This window comes from Echeneis naucrates, chromosome 22 (assembly GCF_900963305.1).
Source record: "Echeneis naucrates chromosome 22, fEcheNa1.1, whole genome shotgun sequence".
Taxonomy (NCBI): domain Eukaryota; kingdom Metazoa; phylum Chordata; class Actinopteri; order Carangiformes; family Echeneidae; genus Echeneis; species Echeneis naucrates.
In genome coordinates this window covers 9,719,333-9,745,426 of record NC_042532.1, presented here as the reverse complement: position 1 = coordinate 9,745,426, position 26,094 = coordinate 9,719,333, and the positions used below count along the sequence as shown (strand labels likewise).

General features: G+C 41.3%; 2 protein-coding genes across 3 annotated transcripts in view; one reads left to right on the top strand and one right to left on the bottom strand.

The window, feature by feature from the left end:
* Positions 1 to 3,877: 3,877 nt before the first annotated feature.
* Positions 3,878 to 17,443, bottom strand: LOC115035330 (RAS guanyl-releasing protein 1). 2 transcript variants are annotated; one of them, XM_029493056.1, is made up of 17 exons: positions 17,181 to 17,443; positions 16,472 to 16,644; positions 12,364 to 12,469; positions 10,839 to 10,901; positions 10,622 to 10,753; positions 9,988 to 10,141; positions 9,674 to 9,847; positions 8,735 to 8,851; positions 8,328 to 8,603; positions 7,865 to 7,945; positions 7,228 to 7,332; positions 6,952 to 7,061; positions 6,432 to 6,576; positions 6,244 to 6,280; positions 5,679 to 5,810; positions 4,480 to 4,805; positions 3,878 to 4,402 (listed from the first exon to the last, which is right to left on the bottom strand). In XM_029493056.1, the coding sequence occupies exons 1-17, from the start codon at positions 17,315 to 17,317 to the stop codon at positions 4,268 to 4,270; spliced, it is 2,403 nt and encodes an 800-aa protein (XP_029348916.1). In that variant the 5' UTR covers positions 17,318 to 17,443; the 3' UTR covers positions 3,878 to 4,267. The 2 variants fall into 2 exon arrangements, with proteins under 2 accessions (XP_029348916.1, XP_029348915.1); XM_029493055.1 differs by having other exon boundaries at positions 16,472 to 16,647; positions 17,181 to 17,442.
* A 130-nt stretch (positions 17,444 to 17,573) lies between these two features.
* The window catches only part of LOC115035328 (delta-like protein 4), a 30,680-nt gene continuing 22,159 nt past the window's right edge, over positions 17,574 to 26,094 (top strand). The window contains 10 exon segments of the mRNA XM_029493054.1: positions 17,574 to 20,029; positions 20,158 to 20,226; positions 20,322 to 20,360; positions 20,428 to 20,484; positions 20,586 to 20,650; positions 20,773 to 20,859; positions 20,996 to 21,100; positions 21,177 to 21,257; positions 21,346 to 21,489; positions 21,763 to 21,954. Coding sequence (XP_029348914.1) covers positions 19,900 to 20,029; positions 20,158 to 20,226; positions 20,322 to 20,360; positions 20,428 to 20,484; positions 20,586 to 20,650; positions 20,773 to 20,859; positions 20,996 to 21,100; positions 21,177 to 21,257; positions 21,346 to 21,489; positions 21,763 to 21,954 — 969 coding nt within the window. The 5' untranslated portion in view covers positions 17,574 to 19,899.

Genomic DNA, 26,094 nt, shown 5'->3' with positions numbered 1-26,094 from the left:
GATAATAGTGATTAAATGAGCGTTTTAAATTCAAATCTTTACAAAAGATCTGGCAAACACACCAATCAGAGCCAACTGTTCACATCACGTCAAGCAATGTCTGGTTTCACTGCTGCATGTTCTATTTTTGTGTTACTGTGCTGTAACAGCCTGTGGTGTCCCTGTGGCTCCCATCAATGGGGGAGACCAACTGTGTCCCACTGCTCAATGGAAAGACAAGGAGATGTTGAGTTTGAGGGCTTTGAGGGTTTGGCTACAGACCGACACAGAGGAACGCACGATTTGCTGTGTGTTACTCACCTTCATAAGAAAGTCTCAGTGAGGGGAAACTCAGTCTCCTCCTACTACTTCCTCCTCCTCTTGCTCTATATTTGTCCCCTCACCGCAGCAGTGCTTTGCTTCACTTTCCTTGATCTTGGCAATGTGTTGTTACACAGGGCTCTGCTGATTATGGAAGGAAGGCACTCTGGTTGTTCCAGCGCTGCAGCATCTGCTCTTCTCACAGCTCTTGTCCCACCAGCTCACCTCCTTTTTTTGCATCAGTAAATTTTCCTCTTCACCAGTCTGTCTTTGTTATTAGATACCATACAGCCAGGGTGAATACTTTACATCAAGGGACAGGTTTCTGATGTACTACTAATGCTGGTGGTAAATAGGCTGCACAAAATATGGAGCCAGATTTCGAAAATCTGCTCTTTAATTCAGCCCATATGTGACGTAACTCGCAGCACTTACATCAAAGCCTTTGCAAGATTCAGGACTAGTTTTCTCGTCATTCCACCACCATTTGCCACCAAAGTTCACCTCAAGGAGCAATAACACTGAATGGAAATCACTCATAAATCATCCTGGCAGCTGCACTGGTGAATGGCATATTAACATAAATCTCACAATACCGACGCTACATGTGAGCTGCATCCTGTTTCCTCACTCATGATGTGCATTCTTGTATGCTGTGACAAACAAGATACCGTGTGCTCAAGAACACGCATTCAAATGCATCATTCTCAGTTTTGCTGTGCTTCAAAATTGGGAGCCAAAAATATGTGCTTGTGCCTAACGTAGTGGGGATCCATTACTACAGGAAGAGTTTGCAATGTATGCTTTGCCACAAAAGGAAGAACCATGAGGCCACTTTGTTGGATCGTTCCAGGATATGAATTTCTGGAGGTATTGTTTTATGTCTGCAGACTGTTTTATTCTTAGAATTTCAGAGGCCAAAATGTGAACTGTAGTCTCTTTTTGGCTTTTAAATTCTTTACCCTTGAAAGAGCTTCCTGCATTTACCAGGAACAGATAAATAGATAAAATAAATAATATTAAAACATCACCCCAAAACAACCCACTACATGATTATCAGAGGCCAGCAGGGATCATAGCTGAGCAATGATGTTCCTCCAGTTAGACTTCTGCGCTGCCATCAAGGTTAATTAAAAAAATTCACCATGGCTTCAATTTTCAACACAGCTCCAGAAAAAAAGAATCCATAAAATCTGTGCCTCTTTCTCTCCTTCTGCCTTTCTCCTCTTACTCTTCCACTAGGCACCTTTGGCCATCATTAGAACTTAATGAACTCAGTTTAATAATCAAGAAAATTAGTGGAGTGGAGTTCGACTGTGGTGTGGCTGTATCCTACAGGCATTGTGGTTGGTAGTAGATCTTCTCCATGTCTGAAATGAGCACCGCCTGTGTGTTAAATGCATTGTGCTCATCAAAATAGCCTCATTGGGCTGTGTGTGTCTCATACTTTCAGGAGGACATAACTGGGCTTTCTGCATCTTTCTCTAATTAGTGTGTTCATTAGACTTAGCAGATTTAGTTAACTTAAGGGTATCTCACAGTGCCCCAAATTCCCCAGAGCACTCTGATGTCTGGGTGATAAATCATTTCTGTCTGTCCACCTTAATTAGGCTGACTTTTTGCGTCTCATATTTTGCTCTCAATGTGTGCAATGTGATGCACTTTTTCAGTTTGCTTACATATGTCTTGTAATCTGCTCCAGGCTTAAATCTATCATAATTAATGGCGTATACATTCTCTGATGGGCTTGTAAATGGACTTTATGATAACTGCTTCAGTGTGTCAGGCTAAATACATTTCTCCATTTGAGCTTGCGTTGCGGCCTTACCGGGGCATCATCCCTCGAGTTTAACACACGTTTTCTCTGTCACTTTCTCTCAGCCAGGGATGATATTGGTAATTATTCAGCGTTAGTGTGCATTGAGCCTGGTAGGTTTGGGGTGTTACTTCCCTGCAGCTGGGTGTCACATTTAAATAGAAGTAAATTAGCTGTCACTGAGGCTAGGCTTGGGAGCTTCTGCTATGCCTCAGAGACTATCCTTTTTCACTGACTGTCTGCTCACTGCCCAGCAACAAGTCATTATGGTTGCAGGAAGAGAGGAGGCCAAAATAATTTGAATCAAACAATATTCCTCATCTGAGGACAAATTACCCCTGCAGAGATAATAGTTGCTGAATCACAGCAGCAGGGAAATAGCAGCATGACATCATCTGCGGATTACGGTATGGCTGAAATATGTATTTGGTTTAAATTTATGCTTCACCACGAGCAGACAGTTGTACTCTCATTATTGACAAGCCAATGGTAACTGTGGAGTTGGGATTCATTACCAGCAATTAAGCCAGAGGGCAGAACAGAGTGGCATAGTCTCAACAGACAACAGTGGGACACCAAAGGTTTATGTCTCACAAATGCATCCATACATTTTGTACTGAGGTAAAAAAAAAAAAAATAAATAAAATAATGCTTTGAAAGTATTTATCTCTTAACTACAGTCCTGAGTTGAGTTTTCCCCATGAAACGCTTCCTAATTCTTCCAATAAAAAAAATTATCTGTAAACTTCACATTAAAAGTTGCCTCATTTAAAGTTAACCACAATGTAATGGAGGAAATGTTTTGGCTGTGATGCTTTTTGCTCCGCCTAATTTGACAGAAAGAGCCTTACAGTTTAACACAGAGAGCTAATTAGAGTGCAACGAGAAAACAGCTGGGAATCTGCAAAAATGAAATTCAACAAATCTTTAGTGAAAAAGCTGAAGGAATACTGTGAGGCTTCAGTGACCTCCAGTGGTCAAGAGGAGGAACACAGGCAGAGATTTTACAGTTTATTAACACAATTTAACAATACTGAGGGAGAGGGTGAATCTCGATATACCTAAGATGAAGTGTATACTTTGTATTTACAGTACACCACATATTAAAAACACATCTACCTTGACGGCTGTTCACAGTACAACACTGGTACAGTGGACCAAACAATAATCAGATGACATGGCTGCATATGGGGGAAAAAAAAACAAAACATGATACCGACACACTTAAGCATAAATAAGTCACGGAAAGTACCAGCAAACTGTACAAAAGGTTCATTTATCTCACGCTTGATATCGCTTGATGTGTAGTGTTTCAGACAATAAATACGGACAGATGCACTGAAAACCCGTGCATTGATGATAATAAGGGCTTTGACACGAGGAAACAACAGTTCGGGGGTTATTCTGACAGAGATGAACTTTTCATTCTGCTGATATAATCAGAGGGTTAGTACTAATAATAACAATAACAGCAACGCACCTGCCATGTAAGCCACAAGCCTCTTGTTTTGAAAAATATGTAGCTGCATTCATTTTACTGCAGCCCCTGTTTCCTAGCTTATGTTTAACATAAACATCCGATGCCATTATTGATCAAGAATTGATCAAACACATTCTGATATAGTTTCACTCCTTCATTCAATGTTTCTTTTTTATGTTTGGGAGCACAAAATCTAACCTGAAAATGCTTCACTAAATTCTGTAACTAATGCTTCTATTGATGATTTTCATTGGGAAGTTAAGTGGCTCCTTCTGCTCACATCTCTGGATATAACACTGCAGCCTTTTTTTTTTTTTTTTTGCATCTTCATACTGTACAGTAAATTTTGTTTGTCAGTTAATATCAAATTGGTAAAATGTAGTCACTGAACTGTGTACTGTAGCTTCCATACACAACTTAAAAATGTCCTTAACATTATTACTGTTGACATACTGAATGGTTGTCTAACATTGCTGCATCTGAACCCCTCTACTGGATATGTGCATTGTGTACCACTTTATATCACGTGACGCCTGCTGGGTCTCATTATACTGATAAATTACCTGCATTGCTGACCAGGAAGTTAAATATTCGATCCATTATTATGTATGCTGCCGGAGGGGGCAGCAGGATTCTCCCTGCAGACGGTTTAATACACTGCAAGTATAGGTCTAGGATGACGAGTCCTCCTCCATGCGGTGGAGCGCGTGCCTCTTTAGCAGTGTCTTTAGCATCTCCACCTCCCTTTCTGTCTCCTTCAGCTTCCTACGTAGTGTCTCGTTTGCTTTTTGCAGCTTCTGGTTTTCCTGGATAAGACATGGAAGTTTTGTATTAGAAAGCTCTGGTGGGTTCAATTTAATAAAAACTTGGTCCTGACACTCACTGATTCAAGGGATTCATAGGTGGGTTTGCTCTCCTCTTCTGGTTCTTTCGGCTTGTGCACAATAGTCGCTCCGTTTTCCCATTTGGCACAGTAGCGCTGTTTTCTCTGGGGCACCGGGCTGGGGCATGAAGTGAAGGTGGTTGGTATTGGGACTAGCAGAGAGGGCGGACATCGACTGGCGTCAGGGGTTGCACAGGACAGCTGGGGCCCCTCTGTCTGGGTGCCACTGTTGACCCTGTGAGGCACTGGATGGGGGGTAAGTGGGGAGTCTGGGCTCCAGTCTTTGCTGTCATCTGTTGGGTAGGGGAAAGGACATTCTTCTGAACCTGTTGAGTGGGACATCACAACCATTTCAAGTGAGGCAAATGAAAAATTCTGATTGTTGATTGTGCAGTACAGTCAAATTTTCATCATTTTGACACAGTCAGGAAATAAACTGTCAATCTAAAACAAAACTGATATCAACAGTGATTCACTTCATCGTGTTTGAAATAGCATGGTAGTCATAGAGATGCGAGGTTTTGTTAAGGTGCTCTGTATTGATAAAATACCACAGGTGGGCCAGGCAGTGACTACTGGGAATGGTGTGGGAAGGTGATGTAGGTGAGATCATTTTATATGCATTTACAAAATGATTAGGCTGTTATTAAGCTACATCTAGATAAATGGGACCACCCAACAGCAGTCAAATGTTTGGACATTTTGTTATTTATTGGGCGCTTCATAACCTAATTCTCCGTGCCCAACCGAGTGGCTACAACTAACTGGCACCAGATTAGTCACTATATATGTCTTACGGTGCTTCGGATCTGAATATAGAAACTTTGTAGCATGTGGGTGTTTCAGTATTACTGTGTGTGAAACAGTTTTTAATGACAGCATGAGGGAAATCACCCAAACAGCACACCCTGTTTTCTTTCAGCTTCTGCAAACTGATGCAAATTTGTGACTTTTCCTGTTTATCACTCCAGTGTGTCAGACAGTGATAACAAGAAACAAGATTTCCTAGTTAATCAGCATGAATGTATGTAAAAACTCTCGGCCACCAGATGGCACATGCCATCAGGAGTTAAAGGTCCATGTCAAATTTGTGGTATGGTCTGCATGCACTCATCTTGCTGTGACCATGAAGAATATAGTTTATGTGTGCAGGAATGGGACTGTTTATGCTGCATATGAACTCCATCACCTAAACCCACCCTCTGAGGTGCCCATCGTGATGGGCGTGGAGGTCGGTGTTGGGCTGTCGATGGTGTTGGCCACTTTGGTGTTCTTCTTGCACTCAAACGCCACCTGGTCCTTGCACAGCTTGTGGCAGTTCATTCCACAATCTGAGCAAGCCAAAAGAATGCACAACATGTTGGAACAGGAACTAGCAGTCAGTGTAATGTTGACAAACTGACTTCTGCTTCAAGGCAGAATTTCTGCAAATGCAACTCTCAGACCTTTGCATGCAAACTGTCGATCAAACAAATAGCTCTTGTACCTTTTGAGGGATGGGGGAGGGGGAAAACTGTGGTTCTATCTGCAGTACCACAGTTTGTCTTTCATGTCTTGCAATGTTGAGTGCATAATATGCAACATAGAAAACCACAGTTCACCTTCCTAAGATAGCTTCACTCTACCTGGTCCTGACAAAACACTGTGTGCACCTCTAGAAGACAATGTGAGTAACTCTTCTCTGGATGGTTTTTAAACAGGACACTGACATTTAGACTGAAGCTAGACAAGCTAAAGTTGTAGAACATGGAGCGTAATAGTTACCTTTGCACCTGTAGCCTTGTTTGATGACACCCCACAACTGTGAAGCACAATACATTGATGTAAACAACTAACTGAGGACTGAAACCCAAATTAAACATTCTTTGTATTATTGACAGACATAAACACAACAGCAAAACAGTTTCTTTACTTCATCATACCCTCATTCTTGTATTAGTGTCTGGACTTACAAATCCTGAGCAGTTGTCACAGAAGGTGGGCTTCATGTAAGTGGTCTCTTGGAAGTTGTGGACAAACCCAAGACCCAGTTTGGAGCAGATGACACTCGCCCGCATGAAATAGGCTGTGATCTCATCTCTGCTGACAAGGCCTTCCCTGCAAGACCCAATTACATACACAGTATGTACACACAGTATTAACAGACGTTCTACATCCCACTTTGCCAATGAGTAATAGGAATCCATGACAGCATTAACAGTTCTGGTTTTATGTTAAGGCCTAGCTGAGGGATCACATGTTCCACTTTGGGTTGTGAGCATTGCAAACCACTGGTTGTGCGTGAGAAATAAAGGCGTGCATATTTAGTGTGTGTGTTTGTGAGGGGGGATGGGGTGGGGTTTGTTTAATTCTGCAGCTATTTTATGTTTCCTGTTCCTGCACTCCTTCACTACAAATACCACTTTTGCTTCCTCTCCAATGAAGTGACAATGAACTCAAAGCTGAAAGTGTATGACCAGTCAAAACACTTACTTCTCTTTGTCCATGACACAGAAGGAAAAAGGAAAGCTAGCAGCAATTTTCTCAAAGTCCTCTTGAGAAATGAAGCCATTCTCATCGTGATCATAGTTCTTAAACACGGACTGTGAAAGACACAAAAACCCATTGTTACTCGATTTTTAGTGAACAATAACTGTGAAAGCAGCCTGTCAAAGTGGCAGCATGCAGAGGAAAAATGTATTAAATATTGTTCTATAACAGCTTAACTGAAGATCTATGGAGGCTACTCTTTAAAAAGGAATTACTTACGTCTACCATTCTCTGCACATGTTTGCTGATGGTCCGGGGGTCAGGTTTGGGAGCCACTCCTGGTGCCCAGTCAACAACCACTGGAGGTCTAGAAGGGGTGGCTGGCTGATTGAACAATATAATATATGATATGACATTTACAAAATATTACACTAAATCTGTACAAAGTGCCCCAAGGCAGAAATAAGGATGTCAAATAACAAAACTTAAAATATAAATAATGAATTGCTTAGGCATTTGCTTTACTGCAGAGAGTTAAATGAGAAGATTGATACCACCCTCATATCTGAATGCTAAGTATGTAGCTAAACAGCCAGTAATTTTGTCTTAGCATAAACATAAACATAGACTGCAAAAGCAGACAGAACCAGTAGCTTGAATGAGCCTGCTGTTTTCTTGTCCTAACAGTAAACTAAGCTTCAGATTTAATGTCTAAAAAAATTTGTGAATTATTATATCTCTTGACAAGATTACCACTGTGCATCTGTACCAAAATTTAAAAGTAGCCAGATGACACAACAGTCAATCTTGACATCTGTTGACAAAAAAGGAAATAAAGGGATTTTCCGAAGAGAGTATTGCTTTAAAGCCAGCTGTTACACAGGTGCTGTCTAAGGTGTTTGCTTCGACCACTCACAGGTGCTTTACAGTTCTTGGGTTCTCTAGCATAAGAAAGTTCATAGATGTCATCCTCTGTGTAGTAAAGGTCCAAGGACAGCTGTGGGGAAACAGAGAACACATGTCAGCACATGGCCTGTAAACAGAAAGAGAAAGAGCTCTCTATCTCTAGATGTCTCCTTGAAACCTGTTTTGATGAGGACAAATTTAGGTCACAGGGTAACTATTATCTCTTCATGGGCATTTTGGCATTCAAGTGCAAGTAAAGCACTGCCTACCGATAGCACAACAATAGAGCAATCCCAACTCCCTCTCATTTACACTCAGTTCGTCACCCACACTTACGGATCATAGACCCTCATCACGCCCACACAAGTATGGACAAGCCACATGCTCTCGCATGCTCATTTGCATTTGGACAATGCAGTGAATCACATGAAGCTACATAACCATTTAAAAAGACTAACTAAGAGATACACTACCGTCAACAGATGAACCAAGTCCTTATTAGCATCCAGTCTCGAGGGGACCTGCTGGAGTTGGATCAGCTCATTAATGTGGCTATAGAATGCCTGGAGCTTCTGGACATTGACCTTGTTGTCCTCCACGTAGTCTGACATGGCCTCGTTGACAGTGATCAGGTCTTTAAGGTGGACTCCCAGGATAGGGATTTTAAAACCTGTACACCTGTTGTAAGCTTGCCTGTAGTTGTCATAGTTTCTGCATGAGGACAGCAGGTCTGTCATCTCGTTCAGTACCTTGAGGAGTGAATAGTATTTTATGACTATTATGAGAATGTTTTGGTGCCCAGTCAACACACTGTAATGTATCTGATACATCCTTTTGGGGCATTATTTTATTTAAAAGCCAGTGTTTAGTTGCACTTTACCTTGGTGACCTCACTAGGTACGTGTGAGGTGGTGTCTTTCAGTCTGGAGATCGAGCTGTGACAAAGACCTCCTACCACCGCCATTAGTGTGTTGTAGTTGTGCATAACATGTAGACTCTGGTGGATTCACACATAAAAGGACACTTATCAGTTCACACACACACACATTTGTAAACATGCATGATTTAACTAGCTAAAGGTAGGCCTGGTTATATAATTCACAATACTGTTACATAAGCCACTTATATTGTTGGCTTTTCTTCCTTCACTCTGATACCTCACTCTTTTTGGAAGTGCTTTTCCCTCTCCTTTTGGTTCTCTGATTTGTGCTGTCACTGGAGCATTATGGTGTGAAATTCGTTTCCACACCCATGGGTTTTTTAGGTTCACAGCAGTGAGCAGCAGCAGCAGATTGGTACATTAGTGTTACAGTGCAAGAGATCCTTCAGAACACAAGCCTGCTTAACGATTCCCTGAAGCTGGTGCATCACTTCTAAACACACTGCATGCAGCTTCACATTGAAGTGGTTTTAACAAGCAGCGTCTGATCAGTGGCACATACACGCAAAAAAAAACCACATTTCACATTTCTCTCTTTTCCACTTCCACAATCACCTCAGTGTACAAGTGTGCCCTACTGGATGACTCCATTAACTTGCATTCAGTTAATACTTTTTTATTGGTTAAATCTTTGGATATGCTAAAGGCCTGCAGTAGAGCTCTTAAGAATCATTACCGGCTCCCTGTGAAAATGCATTATGCAACTTCTAATTATTAAGCCTCTATGGTGTTACTCAGAGTGTTACTCAGAGTGTGACAATAGACTGTCATTAGCTAGATTAGGTCTGTGAACCAGGGCATGTCGATGCAAGAAAAGTGTCAAATGCACTTACTCAACCAGGAACAGAACTTGTTATAGTGAGAGGCTGATTTAACTACCTGCGCCACGTGGATAAACTTTGAGAAAACCTCAGCTCTCAGCTGAGCAGTTGGTCGGCTCAGCACCATCAGCTGAACCCACTGGGAAATACCATTACACAGGGCAATGGAGCGCTCCATCGCGGGGATGTCCTTCATGCAGCCATTGCAAATGTAATTCTGATAATCAACAAACTAACAGAAAGAGAAGAGAGAGGAGCATAAACCGCAGCACGGAAACTACAAGGCATTTGTTGTAGGGAGGAAATACCATATATTTTCTTTAGTTTTTTTTTAACCTCACAAAGAAGCATTGGTGTGAAGCATATACTTACTGATATCCTGCAAAAAGATTTAAACTCCAGGTAGGTGAGATGCTCAGCCAACTCAATGGGCTCCAGGTGATCAAAAAGAAGAGAAACTTTCCTCTTTTTACTGTTGTTATCTTGGATCTTCTGGCTAGCCTTCCATGACCAATCCCTGTTGTTTCTACAAAAGAACGTGTAATGAACAGTTCTGTCACAGGTACTGAGGCCAGTTAAGTTTCTCAAATGTCAGACATACACGTTTCAGTTTTCTGACATTTTTTCATTCCAATTTCTTAAATCAAAAAAAAAATATGAGTAAATTAATCAACACTGAAATGAACTTCTGAATGAATGAATACCTGAATACTTCCCTCGACACCGTGTGCTCAAGTGCAACATAGCAACACTTGAGCAAGACACACACAAAAAAAAAAAGCGCTATATACATGCACTGTATATGTGGTGTCAAAAGTGCACGACAAACAAACATTTGATCTACTTTAAAGATCCTTTAGCAGCCCTGGCATCAAACAGTTCACAGTTCAAAGTCTGTATTCTTGATTGTGACTGATTTCCGTACTTTCCATGACTGAACAAACAACTCAGAGTTGTGAAGGCCTTGTGTCTCAGTTGCCAGCTGGTCGGAGAGATTAACACTTACATCCATTTGGTCTCTAGTAGTGAGCAAAGATGTTCCTGTCCCTGTTCTGTTATCAGCTCCCGGAACTGGTCCAGGCTGTCTGACAAGCTGTGGTGCAACCGGAACATCAACCAGAATTCTTGGATCCAATGCCTTGTGGTCAGAAATAAAAACCACGTTACTGAGACAAAACGCAGAGTTAATGCGAGACTGAAAATGTGTCAGTGTGTTAACTGACCTGATGAGATAGCATATCCTCTGGCACTGTGTTGGCTGTTCGTTGTCCAGCGCTGTTTTGAATGTAATGATTTTAGTTAAGGGAACAATGATGCTGATGGAGCACCATCTTAGTGCAACCTGATTTTATCATCTAACAATGAAAGCTAAAATTCAGATTTTTCACATTTTTATTTTAGACAAAAACATCTCACCAGGAAATATGCTGATCTTCAGCACTATTCGTCAAAAGGTATGTTATGAGTAAATGAAGAACATATGGCTGACTTGACTGTAGTGTGTCTTCACTACAAACAACTAATTAATAACAAATACAGCAACTCAACCAAAAGACAAACAAATGTGGAAATATGGGAAGAAGCAATGCATGAAGCAAAACCCAGATGAGCATCACAGAATGAATCCTTCTAGCATACAGAAGTAGGTGAATAACAGAAATGTAAAAGAAAATACATGATCAGTTTCTCCTCTTGTGTAGAAAAACTGTTGATTAAAACTCGGGACTGGAAAGATATTTTAATCAATGCTGTGTCTGCCCGTTTGATTATAATTCATTACTGTGATTGCTCTGCCCTCCATTTTACACATGTACCACTAACACACTGGTGTGTGAATTTATATACAGTACACACATCACTTCCTTATTATCTGAAGGAGCTTTATAAATAGACTGACAGAATGGCCCTCTATTGGCAGAAATCAGCTTGAAGTGTTGCACAGAAAAAGGCTAATTGCGTCATGGGATCAGAAGATCTGCCCACGCGATCGCAAGTCCAGACTGTGATGAAGGCTGTTAATGGCCCCACAGTCTCGTCCCTAATGTTAACCCACACGCTGAATTTATTGAATGTATCATTATTAGTCTTCAGCTCAGACTAAGAGTGTTAAAAATAGCGACCATTTGGCTCTGATGTGGATTTGTGTGAGCAGGGTCCTCTTTAAGCAATAGAGGATCCATGTTTATATATATTTGAAGAGGTGTACGTGAAAGAGGCAAGGGTAATTAACACCTGAACCCCAAGGCTGCTCTTTGCGCCAGCAAGCTCCTCTGAGAGGCTTGGTGACGCCACTGCCGTTTCCTGAATGGAAGCGTAGATGACAGGCCTTCCGCTCAATCCGCAAAACATGACCAAAAAAACAAGGAAACAAAACTTTTTGTGTTAAGAGGGGAAAAAGCAAGCAATTATGTAGTCCCTGTTATTAAATACATGAGATGCAATAAAGAAAAATTTACACAGTGCAGCTAAAATGGTTAAATGACAGAGATGTAAAACTGTCAGCAGCAGTAATCATGAACTGCCACTTGCCTATCAGATTCTGCACTGACAGCTACAGGCTGCATTGTGAGCCAAGTGCTAGCGTGATGCCTGTTGCTATTGACAACCAGCTGAAAGTACCACACAGACAACCAGTGGCCTGATGCTGTGCATTCGGTGCTCAAAACGGGGGCGAAACACACTGTTTGAAATTTTCAGGCTGCATTTTAATAGTGGCTACAGCTTTGACGACAGATTGCTGAAGGATATTGAGTAATGAGTTTGTCCAGAAGATCATTGGAGGAGATCAGGGTACGGTGCATGGTGAGGGTGATGTTTAACAAGTGGCTGCTCCCACATACACAACCATCTGCGTCTGTAAGACAAAATACACCCATTTGAGTGATAACATCATTTAATCAAACTGACAACCTGTCTGCATAAAACTGAAAATCTGTTTTCCACCTCCTCATCCATAGATGGGCTCTGCGTCCACCTTGAAAAGATGACATGTAGTCTCAGAAAATGATACACCTTTCCAAAAGTCTTGTCAAAAACACACTGTCATGTCTCTGTGGCCCCCACAGGACAGTGATGATGTCTGCTGAGGCAAGGCCTCTTTCAAGGCTATAACACTGGGCTTTTGTGTTTTAAACTATTCACTGAACCACCTTTTCTTTAGGGCTGGATAAGGCAATGCAGTTTATGTCTGTCATCTTAGAATTCATTTGGATCAAAGCAAAAGAACAAAATGAAAAATATTAATTAATTAATGACTTTTTTCAAGTGATACTGATAATGACAATGATGATGATAGACAGATTACATAAATAGACCACTGATATAAGGAGAGAAAGACAGGTAACTGAAGGGTTATCTGTGAAGAGTGTCTTTCCATCAATTGAGAAGACAAAGTAAAGTGAAACACTGAATGCTGTATACAGTTTAATACACTTCACCATGCTATTCACAGACCCTGTCGATGAATCTTTGCCTCTGACTGTGTGAACCTGTGCGGCTTGCTTCTCTCACTACCTTTGTTGCTTCCTCTCTCCTTACATAGACCTCTTCCTCTCTTTGTGACCAGACCACATTTCCTTGTCTTTCTTGTCTGACTTTACACTACAATTGACATGGTGAGACCCATGGTGAGGCAGGGTCTTTATTCTATAACATTACAATACCAGCATCTGACATATAATTGTAGACACCTTTTACCAGCCTACATGTAAACCAATACACCACTTATCCTCTGTGAAAATTCAGAAGATGGCCATTTATTTGTAGCTCTGAGAATATTATTTATGTACCATGGACAGACAGTTTATGCTGCTTACATCTTCCTCCCACAATCTGTACAGAACGAACATGTCATGCTGAAAATTGGAATACCTTTTCTGAATTTTTGGGAATCTACCTTTAAGCTTTAGTTCTATCTTGACACCAACAAGGACATCAGGTGTATGAGGACCCACTTTTAAACCACATCACTTTGGAAAAACCTCAGGTGCCATGGCAACATGTTTTCAAATCTTTGTTATCTGTAAGCAATTCACCACTCCAGCTGCAGCTGACTAATCCAGCCCTCATATCCTGCATGGGGTGTGTTTCTGTTTGTGAGATACAGCCTATAACAGCTCAGTACAGTCACTTCATCAGCCAAGTCAATAAGAGTGTGAGAAAGACAAATGAAACAATGTCTTGCATCCAATGTGATATAGCTGGTAAAGTAGCAATGCTTAATCGCAGTTAATGCAAAACCAAATCACCTGTTCTGCATGGTTTATTGATTTCCCCCCCTGTGCCAGCTCACAATCTCCAAACAATCAGGTATGAATCAGCCAAAGTCAGAACTGTGGCAAATATACCACAGGAAGTCACGATGCTCCATCAAGTAAACAATTGCCCCATCCTTTTTTTCACAACTTTCCAACCACTACCCTCCCCATACAGGGTTAATTGTAATAGGAAATCCCCTCTAGACTGTGTGTTAGTGACTGGAAAATCAGGAAAGCTGCTGCCTGCTACACTGTTACTGTATGATAACATATAGTGATAAAAACTGCCAAGGGCACACAACGCATGGCCTGCTTTTTATCTCAGTCATCCATCAGCCACATGCAGCTTTGGTGTGGGGCAATGAATATTTCCTTGTTTTGACAGAAGCTATCTAACTGGATGGTCCCTTTGTTTCAGAGGAATCCATGTTAGATGCAGGATGATGGTTATCTCACTGTACTCTATGCAAAACTCCATAATAATAAGGACCCACAACTTTATGAATAAGAGTGTTTGTTTTTCTACTTTCCTCAAACTTTTCCCCAAATCCCCAAACAGAGGTACTTAAACAGTTCTAAAAGAAGAAATAAAAAAATAAAATAAAAGAGTAAAATAAGATAATAATAAAAGAAAAGAATAAAAGATAATAAAAGAATAAAAAAAAAAAACTGCGGAGCAGCGCCACCAATATACATAAACATGTATAGAACGCCTGAACACTACACCACCAAGAGTGCACAAAAAACTAGTTAGAAAGGAAGACAAAAATTAATACCTAAAACAGAACAAAGTGCTCTAATTTACAAGTTTACCCTTTAAATCAAAGAATAAACTGTCTGAATAATGGGGAAAAAGTAATGGATAAGTAGTTGAAAGATTTTGGTTCTGAATGCAAACTTTGAATGTCATAAAGTTGTACAAATAAATATTGTTAGTTAAACAAAAAATATTGTATTATATTCAGATAAAATTCACTTTTAATCAATGTAATATCAATTGGATTAAAGGGTGAGACAGGTAGTTTTAGTGAAGGTGTGCATGAGTTTATATAATGGGCCTATACATCTGATAACAAAAGCTGGGAGCACTGCTGAGGGCAAAGGCTGTCAGCCCAATGAAAAGCTTACACTATTACTCAGCAGTGGTATGATTTACATTCAATTTGAGGTCAATTTATTGCTGAGACCAAATAAATATGAAAAATATTTAACAGAAAGCAATGTAACTTTTCCATAAATATATATGAATTTGGTTGACACTGGACTTGATCAGTGTGTCATACAATGCAGTGGGGTCTTGAGAGAGTGATGATGTCAACAGCTATTGATCCACACCTCATAGTGCTCTGTGTTTCAAAGGCCGGTCAGCATCTGAGGACCACTGTTCGGGGAGCTGACCTTTCAGCTCAGCCAGGCTTGAAGCTGCCATCAGGTAATCCTTCAAATAGCTCTTACGTGCAATCTCACATTTGAAAAGGTGGCAGGACTCGTGGACCACAGGGGGTTCGCCTGTGATGTGGGCCAGGGAGGAGCAGGGCTGAGCTCCATTTTATCAGGAGAAGCCATTCAAGGAAATCCCCTGTCATAACACACTATACTTTGAGATGATATCTTGAGGATGTGTTTATGAATACCTTATTTGGTGTAGTAAAACTGAAAGTCTTCACAGCAATGTATATGTTATAGCTCTTTTACCATTCCACTGGTTAATCTTGTTTCCTCTGTGAATCTGAAATGAGTGGCAGACCATCATTACGGCTTGGTTCTGCCTTTTTACAGATAAATGTCGTTATTGGGATGTCATTTTATTTCCAGCCCATTGTAACACCTCTCCATTGCTCTTGCTTCATTTGTGTAGCCAGGCAACAGCAATTTGAAAGCTTGTCTCTTTAGAGAAGCAATCGCCATAACTCTGAGAGCACTCCAGACAACTTGATGAAGCCAATGAGCTTTGCTTGATTGATCCAGCTACAGGCTACTGAATCACTGCTGTGCTTTTTATATTTTAGAAACTCTATTTATCAGGTACCCTTTTAAATAATACATTAATCGACAAATCTGATGCAACTTAAAATTGCGGAAACTTAAAAGAAAAATCATTAAGGATTTTGTTTTTCTGAACATGTGACAATCACACAAAATGAAATCACAATATCAGACACTGGCCAACATCAGTGGAAGTTATTTCATCCTCAAAACAGAAAATTACATATTAAACAAAATTCATTGCAGCTGTATTAAGAGCTATAACAAAGTTATTTTACATTCAAGCCCAAAACACCACCCTGCTCTGGTTTAGAGGCCTGGCCAACACTATACAAGATCTGCAAAATGCCAGAACAAGTGCTGACAAAAATCTAGAAACTATAACCGTATATGATAACAAACAAAGTACATTTTCTGGTGTCTCAGATTATGATTCAGTCCCGCACTACACAACATTGTCAACCTAGCCAAAAAAAACAAAACAAAACAAAAAAAACATCCAAATACACTGCTTCACATTTCAACCTCATCTCTGCTCTTGCTGCGAACTTCACAGCCCCACTCCACTTTGTCACACTCAACATTAGTGCCAAGGCAGGCCAGCATGGACTTACCGAAGGACTGCAGGCAAGCCTGGATCAGCTCCTCCCAGCTTGCCCCCTTGGTGAGGTGTCCCAGGGACATCACAGTTCTACCCATGGTAGCCTGGGTCGGGCTGGGTTTCTGGAACCTATGAGGACGGCCTGGAGGGGAAACTCTACACCTAGATCCGCATCTTGGAGTCCCTCTGCTTTAGAAACAGAGTGAGAGGGGAAGACACAGTATATCAAACCATAATCATATTATTCATATGAAGTGATTTGTGTAATTGCGAAAAAGAAGACAGCCATTGCTTAGATTTAAGACACTCCCCACCCCACCCCACGATGGGAATTTGCTATTCATTGTTCTCATTTCCTCTCTTTTAACTAAGGGAAATACCGAATGATTGCGGAAATCCAGTTTAAACAGTTGCGTGAGCCGCAAGCGGGGAGGAATCTGCAGCACGGCCAGTGTAAGCGTCAGGACAGAAAGTAAGAGCTGAAACACTGTTCACCTGTGGCTGCTGTGTAACGCTTGGATGGCATCTATTCCTACTAATACTCAGCCAGAAATAACGCCATAAAGAAAAAGAAAAAATAAACAAATGACATGAAGTCACTGATGGGGGAACGTGCACATATTCGCCTGAACCACACCTTAAATTCTTCAGCAAAAAAAACCAAACAAACAAAAAAACAAAAAACAAAACAAAAACACAAACACAAGCAAAAACTGACTTACGCATCGTCTTTGCCCTTCTCCTCCGCCGGTACACTTTCATTTTGGTTGTTTTCTTTTGATTGACATCCCATAGCGAGGTACTGGGCGACCAGCGGCTGAACGAGGCTGTCCATCTGTGTCCGCCTCGCTGGGAGCATTTCATCGCTCTGCTCGCTGAGGTTCGGTGCGCCTCCGCGGTCTCAGCCGCATTGTGCTGACTCGTCAATGAACATTACACAATTAAGATTCACCCTGCCTTTGTGTGCATGTGCGTGTGTAGGCGGCCGTGCTGTTGAAGGGCTTGTCACTCTCTCTCTCTCTCTCATACATACACATGTGCACACACACACACACACACACACACACACACACACACACACACACACATACACACACAGTGGGATCTGCGCGTCATCAATTGTTATTTCTCGTTCGAAGTCGTGATTTTACAGGTTTTGTTGTTTTCAACTTTAATCAGAGTAGTTTCACCCTGGAGGAGAAGAGAAAACGGCAAGCGGTGAATTCACTTTTCATTTAATAATTAGTAACTGTATGAATGTAATTTTCCAAACTTAGATAGAAAAAAGATTATATTCACACTCACACACATAAATAGATACATATGTTTATATCAGGGTCCTGGTCACCAAGCATCATAAATTAAATGAAGAAATCTGTGCCATGTGCTCAGTCTGCAGAACAGGAAAGGGTGGCCCTTCCTCTACAGATAACAGTGGCTGCAGGTTCTATTGTGGCTCATGCTGTATGAGGGAAAACATGATAACAAGTAGGTGGTCAAGGAAAGATGTTTCGCCGTGCTACTGCTTTCAGAAATCTGCCAAGTCTTGTCGCACTTTTCCGGTTACACAACTGAGCTCTGTGATAAGGTCACGTATTGTTGGCCGTATGTCGATGGAAGACAATAGTTTGATTAACATTTGATTAGTTAAATACCCCAAAGACGTAAAAGAATGTTGATTGAGGAGGATTTTGGTCTGTGTTTATTCGGTTTGATGAATGATAATCATACTTCAGTGAGTTTTTAAATTGTACTTGTACTGAAATGGAAACTATTAGATTTTTTTCCATTCTGACTGCTTTTATTCATTCATTTTATATTTTTGCTTTCCTACAAAAAGTATACATAGAAGAAGTCCTGATCACTTTTCCCTTAAATATAAGTACAGTTAATGTGAGACCTTATTATTCCTTGACCATAAAGGAATTCTTACAGTTTTAGAACTTTGTGTTCAGCCTTTTTTTGTCACTCAAGTGAGCATAAACTCAGGAAGAGTAGAGAAAGAGCTTTGTGCCTCTTGCTCTCCAGAGCATCCTCCCTTTGATGAGGTGCCCCAACGTCTGCTGTGCACAGACGAACAGAGAAACACAATCCATGTGTCTCCACTGACAGAGTGAGACATGAGAACCTATGTGTAAGCAGCTGGCAACTTCTGATAAGATAAGCTAATCCATGTCCTTTTTGGTTGTTATCAGAAATGTACCTTAAACCTGCCACCATGAAGCTAAATTCACATTTAAATCTGATTTCAGGTTAGCCCAGTAACACTGACAGGAATATACTATTTAACTCAAACATAATTGCAGCAATCTCAAAAGCATGAAAAAAAGCAACATAGCTACCATTCGAGGTTTGTGAGCACTTGTGACCACTGCTTCTTTATCTCCCTAAACCTGTAACCAACCACAAATATAATATAAATGTATTACATGTATTACCTTGAAACATTTTTATAGTATTTCCTCTGCATACTTGGGCACATTGCAGACCAAAGACACAGCATCAGTCTTGTGGAAACATGCTGCTATAAAATTTACATGGCCAAATGTGCAGTCTTCAGTATGATCACTTATGTCCTAACGATGACAGCGTAGGATATTTGGTCACAGTCATTATATTCAAACACAGACACACATTACAAATGTACTTCATAATGTGAATTAAAATGACTGTCTCCGTCCTGCCTTCAAGAGGAACAGACCTGAGAGTGCAGCGTTCAGCGGAGAATGTGAGCTGAGGTCACCCCCTGGTGGATATTTTGTGTTATCTCCAGACCAGCGGAGGAAAACGCTGCCTCTTTGTTATTGTAATAAATCAGCTGTTGTGTTGAATTGCTGCGTTGACGTGTAGTCAGTAGGTGTTGTACAAGCTCTGATTGCTCGTTATAGTTCTGCCATTATATTTAGAAAAGTGGAAGCAGTAACTTGTGAACAGAAACATTTGAATCACTCTGTAAACCCTCTTCTGTCCAATATTTTCCCAACATCTTACATTTAAACTGGATATGCCGATTTTCTAACATACGCATTTGTTGAAGTAATTTGAATTGTAGTCACAAAAATATAAGTTGATTGCACTAACTTTTTCTGGCCATGACCCTGTAAAAATCAAAATAAAACAAATAAAATATCAAATGTAATATAATATGTATTTATGTATGGTAGTATTTACTATCATGATTTTTTTTTTATCGTAACATTAAAAAATGATTTCAAATTCTCTCCTTTCTGTTTTGTAGTAAAAACAAAAACAAGCGACAAAGATAAATTAGGAAATAACGGGGCGCTTTGAATGCGCCATTAAAATCGTTAATTTGCTAACAACCGTTGCTAAGCTAACTAGCCTAATGAGCAGCTAGTCGGTGTATTCAGCTAAACGACCGACGTTGACGTTGACGTTGACTGTTTTTACTGCTCAAAACAACTCGAAACTGATTTTAAAATGGTTGTAGACGACATTCAGTTCATGAATGCCCTCAGGGGCAGACGGATCAAGCTTACCCTGAAGACCGCATCTTACTTCGGCGTCGTTCAACGTGTGAATGCCAGTAAAACTTTGGTTTTGTCGGACGGTCAGTAGGAAATTCGATGAGATTGTTTCAACAGTCACTTGCTGTTTGAGGACCCCCCCCAAAAAATAAAAAATTGTAAGCCAAAGTTACCCAGTCCTTTGGCGTGTGTGTGTGTGTGTGTCTTTCAGTTGTGAGTGTTAGTAATGGCTGTAAATTTCCCGGTTCGAAAATGTTCTTGGGGCACGAGATACTCAATGGTGAGTTTCCCCATGTAAAGTGATATTTGATGATCAAATGGTCCAAAGTGTTGGTGTCGGCCATGATGGTTTTGTGTGTAATTAAATCACAACAGCGGAATTTACCGATGAAGCAAAAAGTGACGGGTAAGTAGGTAACATTGTCACCAACGTTGGCAACACGTTGGCCGTGGGCTGTAACATGCACTGTGCTGCCCAGAGCTGATGACCGCCTGACTGTGGAAACGTTTCAGCCATACAGGAAGACTATGACAATGGGTGAGTTTAATTTTCCATTGGTTTCCCTACCAACACCTTTTTAAATGATTTTACTCCACAAAAAATATAAATCAATGCGTTACTTGTCTCATCTTTTGCAGATCTCGATGAGGAGTATATCAACTTTGCAGTCATCGATGAGTTTCACGAGAAGTTTGGACCTGCTGTAGGTTGATTTACAGCTTCTTCTCTGTTCTAATGCATGTAACATATATGGTTCAGAATGCAGACCATTAAATACTAGTAGAGTGTACACGTGTTTACAGAGACCTCTTGCCATCCTTTTAGGTGATGCACATCAAGAAGCAGTCTGTGATTGGTGTGGGAGCTGATGGAGTGGACATATTTCAGCATGGGCGACTGTGTTGGCTGCAGGCAAGAAGTCTTGTGGAGTGCACACCTACTTTGAAATTCTGCTGTGTTGATATCTTCTTTTCAATTCTCCTGCCTTCATTTTTATCTTCCATTTTCCATAAAAAAAACAACTTTGTTTTAATTTTCATTTTTGTAGATTGCTACTAAAAACAAGGTATACCTCTTTGATATTCTGTTGCTTGGGCCCCGGGCCTTCAAGAATGGTCTTTCCATGATCATGGAAAACAAGGATATACTAAAGGTAAGAAGTGAAGAAATGTTCACACTCTATGATGAATATTATGTCAACACCTATGTTGCTTTTAAACATGGTACAGGTGATTCATGACTGCCGAGCCATTGCTGGATGTCTTATTGCACAATATGGAGTAAAACTAACCAACGTCTTTGACACACAGGTAAAAGCGTATACAGTAATGTGCTTTGTAAGCCAACTTGACATATGAGTTGTGTCTCACTTTGTGTGTATGTGTGTGTCGTGTTGAGGTGGCGGATGTCATGTGCTTCTACTCAGAGACAGGCGGGTTTCTGCCTGACAGAGTTAGTACTCTCCAGGAGGTGGTGCATCACCATCTAAAGGTGCCCTCTTCCCAGCTCTTGTCCCTTCAGATGAAGTCACAGCTCATTGAGGTACAACACACTCGCACCCTTAAAATTATAACCTGTTTTCCATAATAATAATTTCATTTTTAAAGCACTTTTAACAATACTAAGACACAAAGACAAACAACAAAGACGCTCTACAGGAGGCAATCAATAAAAAAATGGAACGCAAACAGGATCAATAACAAACAATAACAAAAATCGATGATGGATTTAAGAAATTGTGAAAAATAAAGAGGGTGTTTTTTCTTGTGTAGTTTTATCCATAATTGGTTGAATCACAGGAATGTGTTCCTACAGGAGGCAAAAGAGATGTGGTACAAGCGTCCATGTTCTGTAACCCTGCTGAAGGTTATGGCTGTGTCAGTCATCCACCTGCAGCCTCTCAGACTGGTGCTGTTGGATACGTTCATGACAGACTATATGGCTGCAGTGGACTCGTACCTTAACAGCAGCTACTATGAACCTGGTGAACTGGGCCTTGTTAGCATGGTGAGAAATTGACAGACAGTTTAAGTGTGTGTGTATCATGTTTTTGTTTTTTTTGTTTTTTTTTTTGTGGTGGTGGTGGGTGGGGGGGGTTATCTTCATACACTACATGGCTATGCACGGTTGCAGCAAAAATATCAAGAATTTGTTTGTACTGAGGGTACAGAGAAAAACCTGCTGACACTTTTTGGAATATACAAATGATTTGGGCAGAAGATCAATCTTATTTTAAAACCTATTTGGTGTGTGAAATGATGATAATCCATACCATTTGTTTTCTAAAATACATTAATGTCCAGATTAATAGGTAAACCGCCCATGCACCTGTTTACATCCACAGGAGAGTGTATTGGAGTTACCCCGAGAGCTTAGAAAACTGCAGCAAATGCACCAACAGCGTCGGAATTTGGCTGCTAAACGCTACCGTGTCACAGAGCAGGGTCTTCTGGCACGCTTCAACTCCCAAACTAAGTCTCCATCCCAGACAATTACTATAGCAGAGGACAGTCAGACACAGAGCGACTCCTTTGGACTTGCAACTGTGGAGTTACCTTCACCAAGACAAACGGACCCCTCCCTTTACCATCAGCCCACAAGTAGTCCAGAGGTCAGCAGTGTTTCTCCTGGGGATCTCCATGCCTCTCTCACCCCACAAGCTCAGGCTACAGGCTCTGTCACGCTGTCAAACTCCAGACAGCAATTGCCCACTGTCAGTCCCCAGTCTGGAGGCAGAGGTAGAGGCAGCATAGAGATGCTGATGGACACATTAGGTAAAGCCAAGTCACTTGGGGAAGACCGCTCAAGTCTTTATTCCTTACCTGCCATAGGAAGAGGCTTTCTTCTCCAGATGCCATCAGCCTCTACCACCATAGACATCGCTGGGACCGAGAGAAGTCCAAGTCATAGACAGATGACTCAGTCATGTCCCAGCTCGCACCATCCCTGAATACGACTCCAGCGTGGCACTAGTGCTGCTGACTTACCCAGGGCAACCTCTGATTTTAGGAGAGACCTGTCTATGCCAACTCTTCAGTCTTCCTCAGCTTCACTGAGGCAGTCATTCTGGTCTTTCAGATATTCAAGTTAGTGTCACAAAGGTATGAAGAGATTGTTCACAAATGTCTGCTGTTCTAAATGTGGGATTTCATAGAGTAACCAGTAGATGGCAGTAAGTACTCTGTGTTGCGCAAATGTTTGACACTAATTTTGTGAAATCAGTTTACAGTTTCTAGTTTACAAAAATTGTATTGTTTGTCTCTATAGTCATTTGTGTTTCAGGAACAGAAACAAAAATATATAACTGAGAAAGATTTACCAACAAAAGCTTGAGAGGTGTTTTATTAAATGCTCAACATGCAGCCCATTGATATATCACACAAAAAAAGCAAAATTTGAAGGGTGTATGATTAACTTTATTACGTGGAACCTATTCTGGTAGTAATTCAAAGTGCCCAGAAACAATAGCATTGGCTGGTGGAACATAAACTACAACCAAAAACAGCACCACAGGCCTATTGAACCATAATGTGCAAGGCTTGGTGTGATTGATTACCAGTACAGCTTGGCTTCTGTGAGGCAGTAAACTGAATGTGAAAAGCAGAGGCGGGCATTGATGCAGCTGCTGTTAATTGAGCAAAAGCATTGCTAGCTGACACCTATTTTAGTTACCGAGACCCAAAAAAGCCCATATATATTAGACTTCATACAAGCTGAACTGTGACATTGATTCTCTGCTGCTCAGACATGGCTTCGGTTTGGATGGACATAATCACAGTTGCAGCCAGCACCTGTGATGTCCTACAAAAGCAGATCTTGTCCAAATAATTTAATGCTTAAGGTGCCATGCAGACTTTGAGAGAGGCGCTGCTCTGCCCTTTTCAGATGTCAGTGCCTGGGATCAAAACAAGGCATGGACACAACAGCAGGGCATTTCTGTAGCCTGCAGCACTAATGGGGCCCCCTATACTAATTGCTATGGTTATCTACATGCAGAGGATTGGGCCTTTTCCAGAGCTTTCTAATTGAAAGCATGAAACGGATAAAGAAGGATTTTAATTAACTGGGAGGTAACCCAGCACAAAGCCATGCATCTCTCTTAGCAACCAGCTCTTTCTCTGTTTCTGCTGGTCATAAGCATCGTGGATCTTACCCATATGCTTCCTTTAACTCATTAAAACACGATTGTGGTCCGATCTGTATGTGGGTAGGTTTAACAGCGAGCAAGGTTTTCTTCCATGGAAGATTGTTTTAAATACCTGCGTCACTCAACAGTGAAGCTGGGTTTGTGGTCATGGAATGGGGGTTGTGTGTCAGGGGGTTCAGGTCTCTGTGGGGCTCTGAGGACAGGCTCCTGTCATTCACAACCAGATTGGGGCTCTTAATTTAGAGGACCTTGCATTTCCTCTCCGTCACAATAATGCCTTATGTGCAGCACTTCCTGTTTCTCAGGCCTGGGAGGAAGGAACAGGGCGCTTGTCACACGGTAGTCACCGCTTCCTCTCTCCTTCCCTCCCACCCACACCCCCACTCCCCCTGCTCCCAAACTTCAGACAGCGTTGTGTCCTTCAGAAGGGAAAGATGACTGCACCTTCAGCATCAGAGCAGGATGCGACCGATCTATTTTTAGACTCAAGGCGGAAAGGTAGTGTGTAGACATAAACACAAACTTTAGGATGTCCAGCTGTGTTGATTTAGCATCCGAAAATGGAGGTTCAACGTCTATAAGGCCGCTTATTGTTTTGACTAAGCAGTGGGAACCTGGATGTCTGCTGTTTGCTCAAGGTGTAATGGAAATAAGTCACATGTAAACAACAACAAGCACTTGTTTATTTCCTATTTACAGTTTTGAACTACACGCAATGTTACGGCTGTTCAGCATCAGCAAATACCGATGACGCATGCTAGACTCCATTATTATCACATGAACTTGTGTGACAGCATGTGATTGCATGCTGCCCACAAGCCCAGCACCTAATATACTTTCCACTATATGACAGTCATACTTCAGGAGCTCCAGTTACCAACAACACCAAAGTGAAAAGGTATTCAAAGCAAGCCAATGCTCCTAGGCAACCCTTTCTCCTCTTGATGAGGGTTAGGCTCCAGATTTGTTCATAATTAATAGGCTTTCGTTAATAATTAAGAACAGGGATAATTTACAAAAAACAAACATGCGCTCCATTTAAATGGCACCGTGTCAGAATTGTCCTGTTAGCAGCACTGCTGTTTGAAGCACATCATCAACATTCATCGTTGAGTTTGCTGACTAAGTGCACATTCGGATCACGCTGTGTTTCTTTAGTTCTGCTGAAGCCAGGGAAACAGATATCACCACTGGAGTGTCAGTAATTGGACTGTTTATGAGCATCACTTGTGTTCACTTGAGCACTGCAACGCAGACATTTTCCAACCACTTATTTCATGCTAGGTTGAACTAAGCCTTAGGTGGTGGAATTGGCCAGAAGCGCCTTCTTTGATTGGCTTGTTGAAAGAACACGATCTGTTGGTCTTACCTGAGTAGTGCGGTACAAAGCGACAGAGTGATAGACACTATTCAGATGCTCACAACTGTGGCACAATAAATTAGACGTGTGCCATCGAAATAATCTCATTTTCATTATTCATGTAACCGCATGTAATCCCTTTGTATTTATAGGGAGGGACGACTATAATCAGATATCAGGTTCCACTGTGACACTGAACTATATCCCTGCAGTCAATCTTCCATCTGTTAGGAAAAAGCTATTGTTGAATCGTGCCCAACTCCCCCAACCACCACCAGCAGAACCACCTCTCCCCCTTTCTGTCTCTCACCTTACAAAATGACCCTCTTTTGCTCTTCCCTGGCTGTATTCACCAAGAGGATGAATATTTAACGTGAGAACGGCTGACCTGCCCAGATGGCTCCTCAAGTACAGTGAAAATGAGAACAAAACACAGCATCAATATTTCAGCCGGGCTTACCATTGGTATGTATGTATGTATCCCTGCAGTCAGGAAACCCAACTCAGGAAGACCCCCTAAACACACGTGCATTCATTCAAACACACGTACATGGATGCAGGCACACAATATGCATCTTTATAAACTGCTGTGCCATGTTTACTCTGGCAGCATGAAGCACTGGGACCTCAAGGACCTCTC

What these genes read in the sequence shown, in the direction of transcription:
- LOC115035330 (XM_029493055.1), bottom strand. Translation starts at nt 17,317, where the DNA reads ATGCTCCCAGCGAGGCGGACACAGATGGACAGCCTCGTTCAGCCGCTG. An exon ending in ACTTGGTTCATCTGTTGACG is followed by an intron (nt 7,946 to 8,327) that starts GTAGTGTATCTC and finishes GTTTCCCCACAG; the next exon opens with CTGTCCTTGGACCTTTACTA. An exon ending in CCAAGAACTGTAAAGCACCT is followed by an intron (nt 7,333 to 7,864) that starts GTGAGTGGTCGA and finishes TTGTTCAATCAG; the next exon opens with CCAGCCACCCCTTCTAGACC.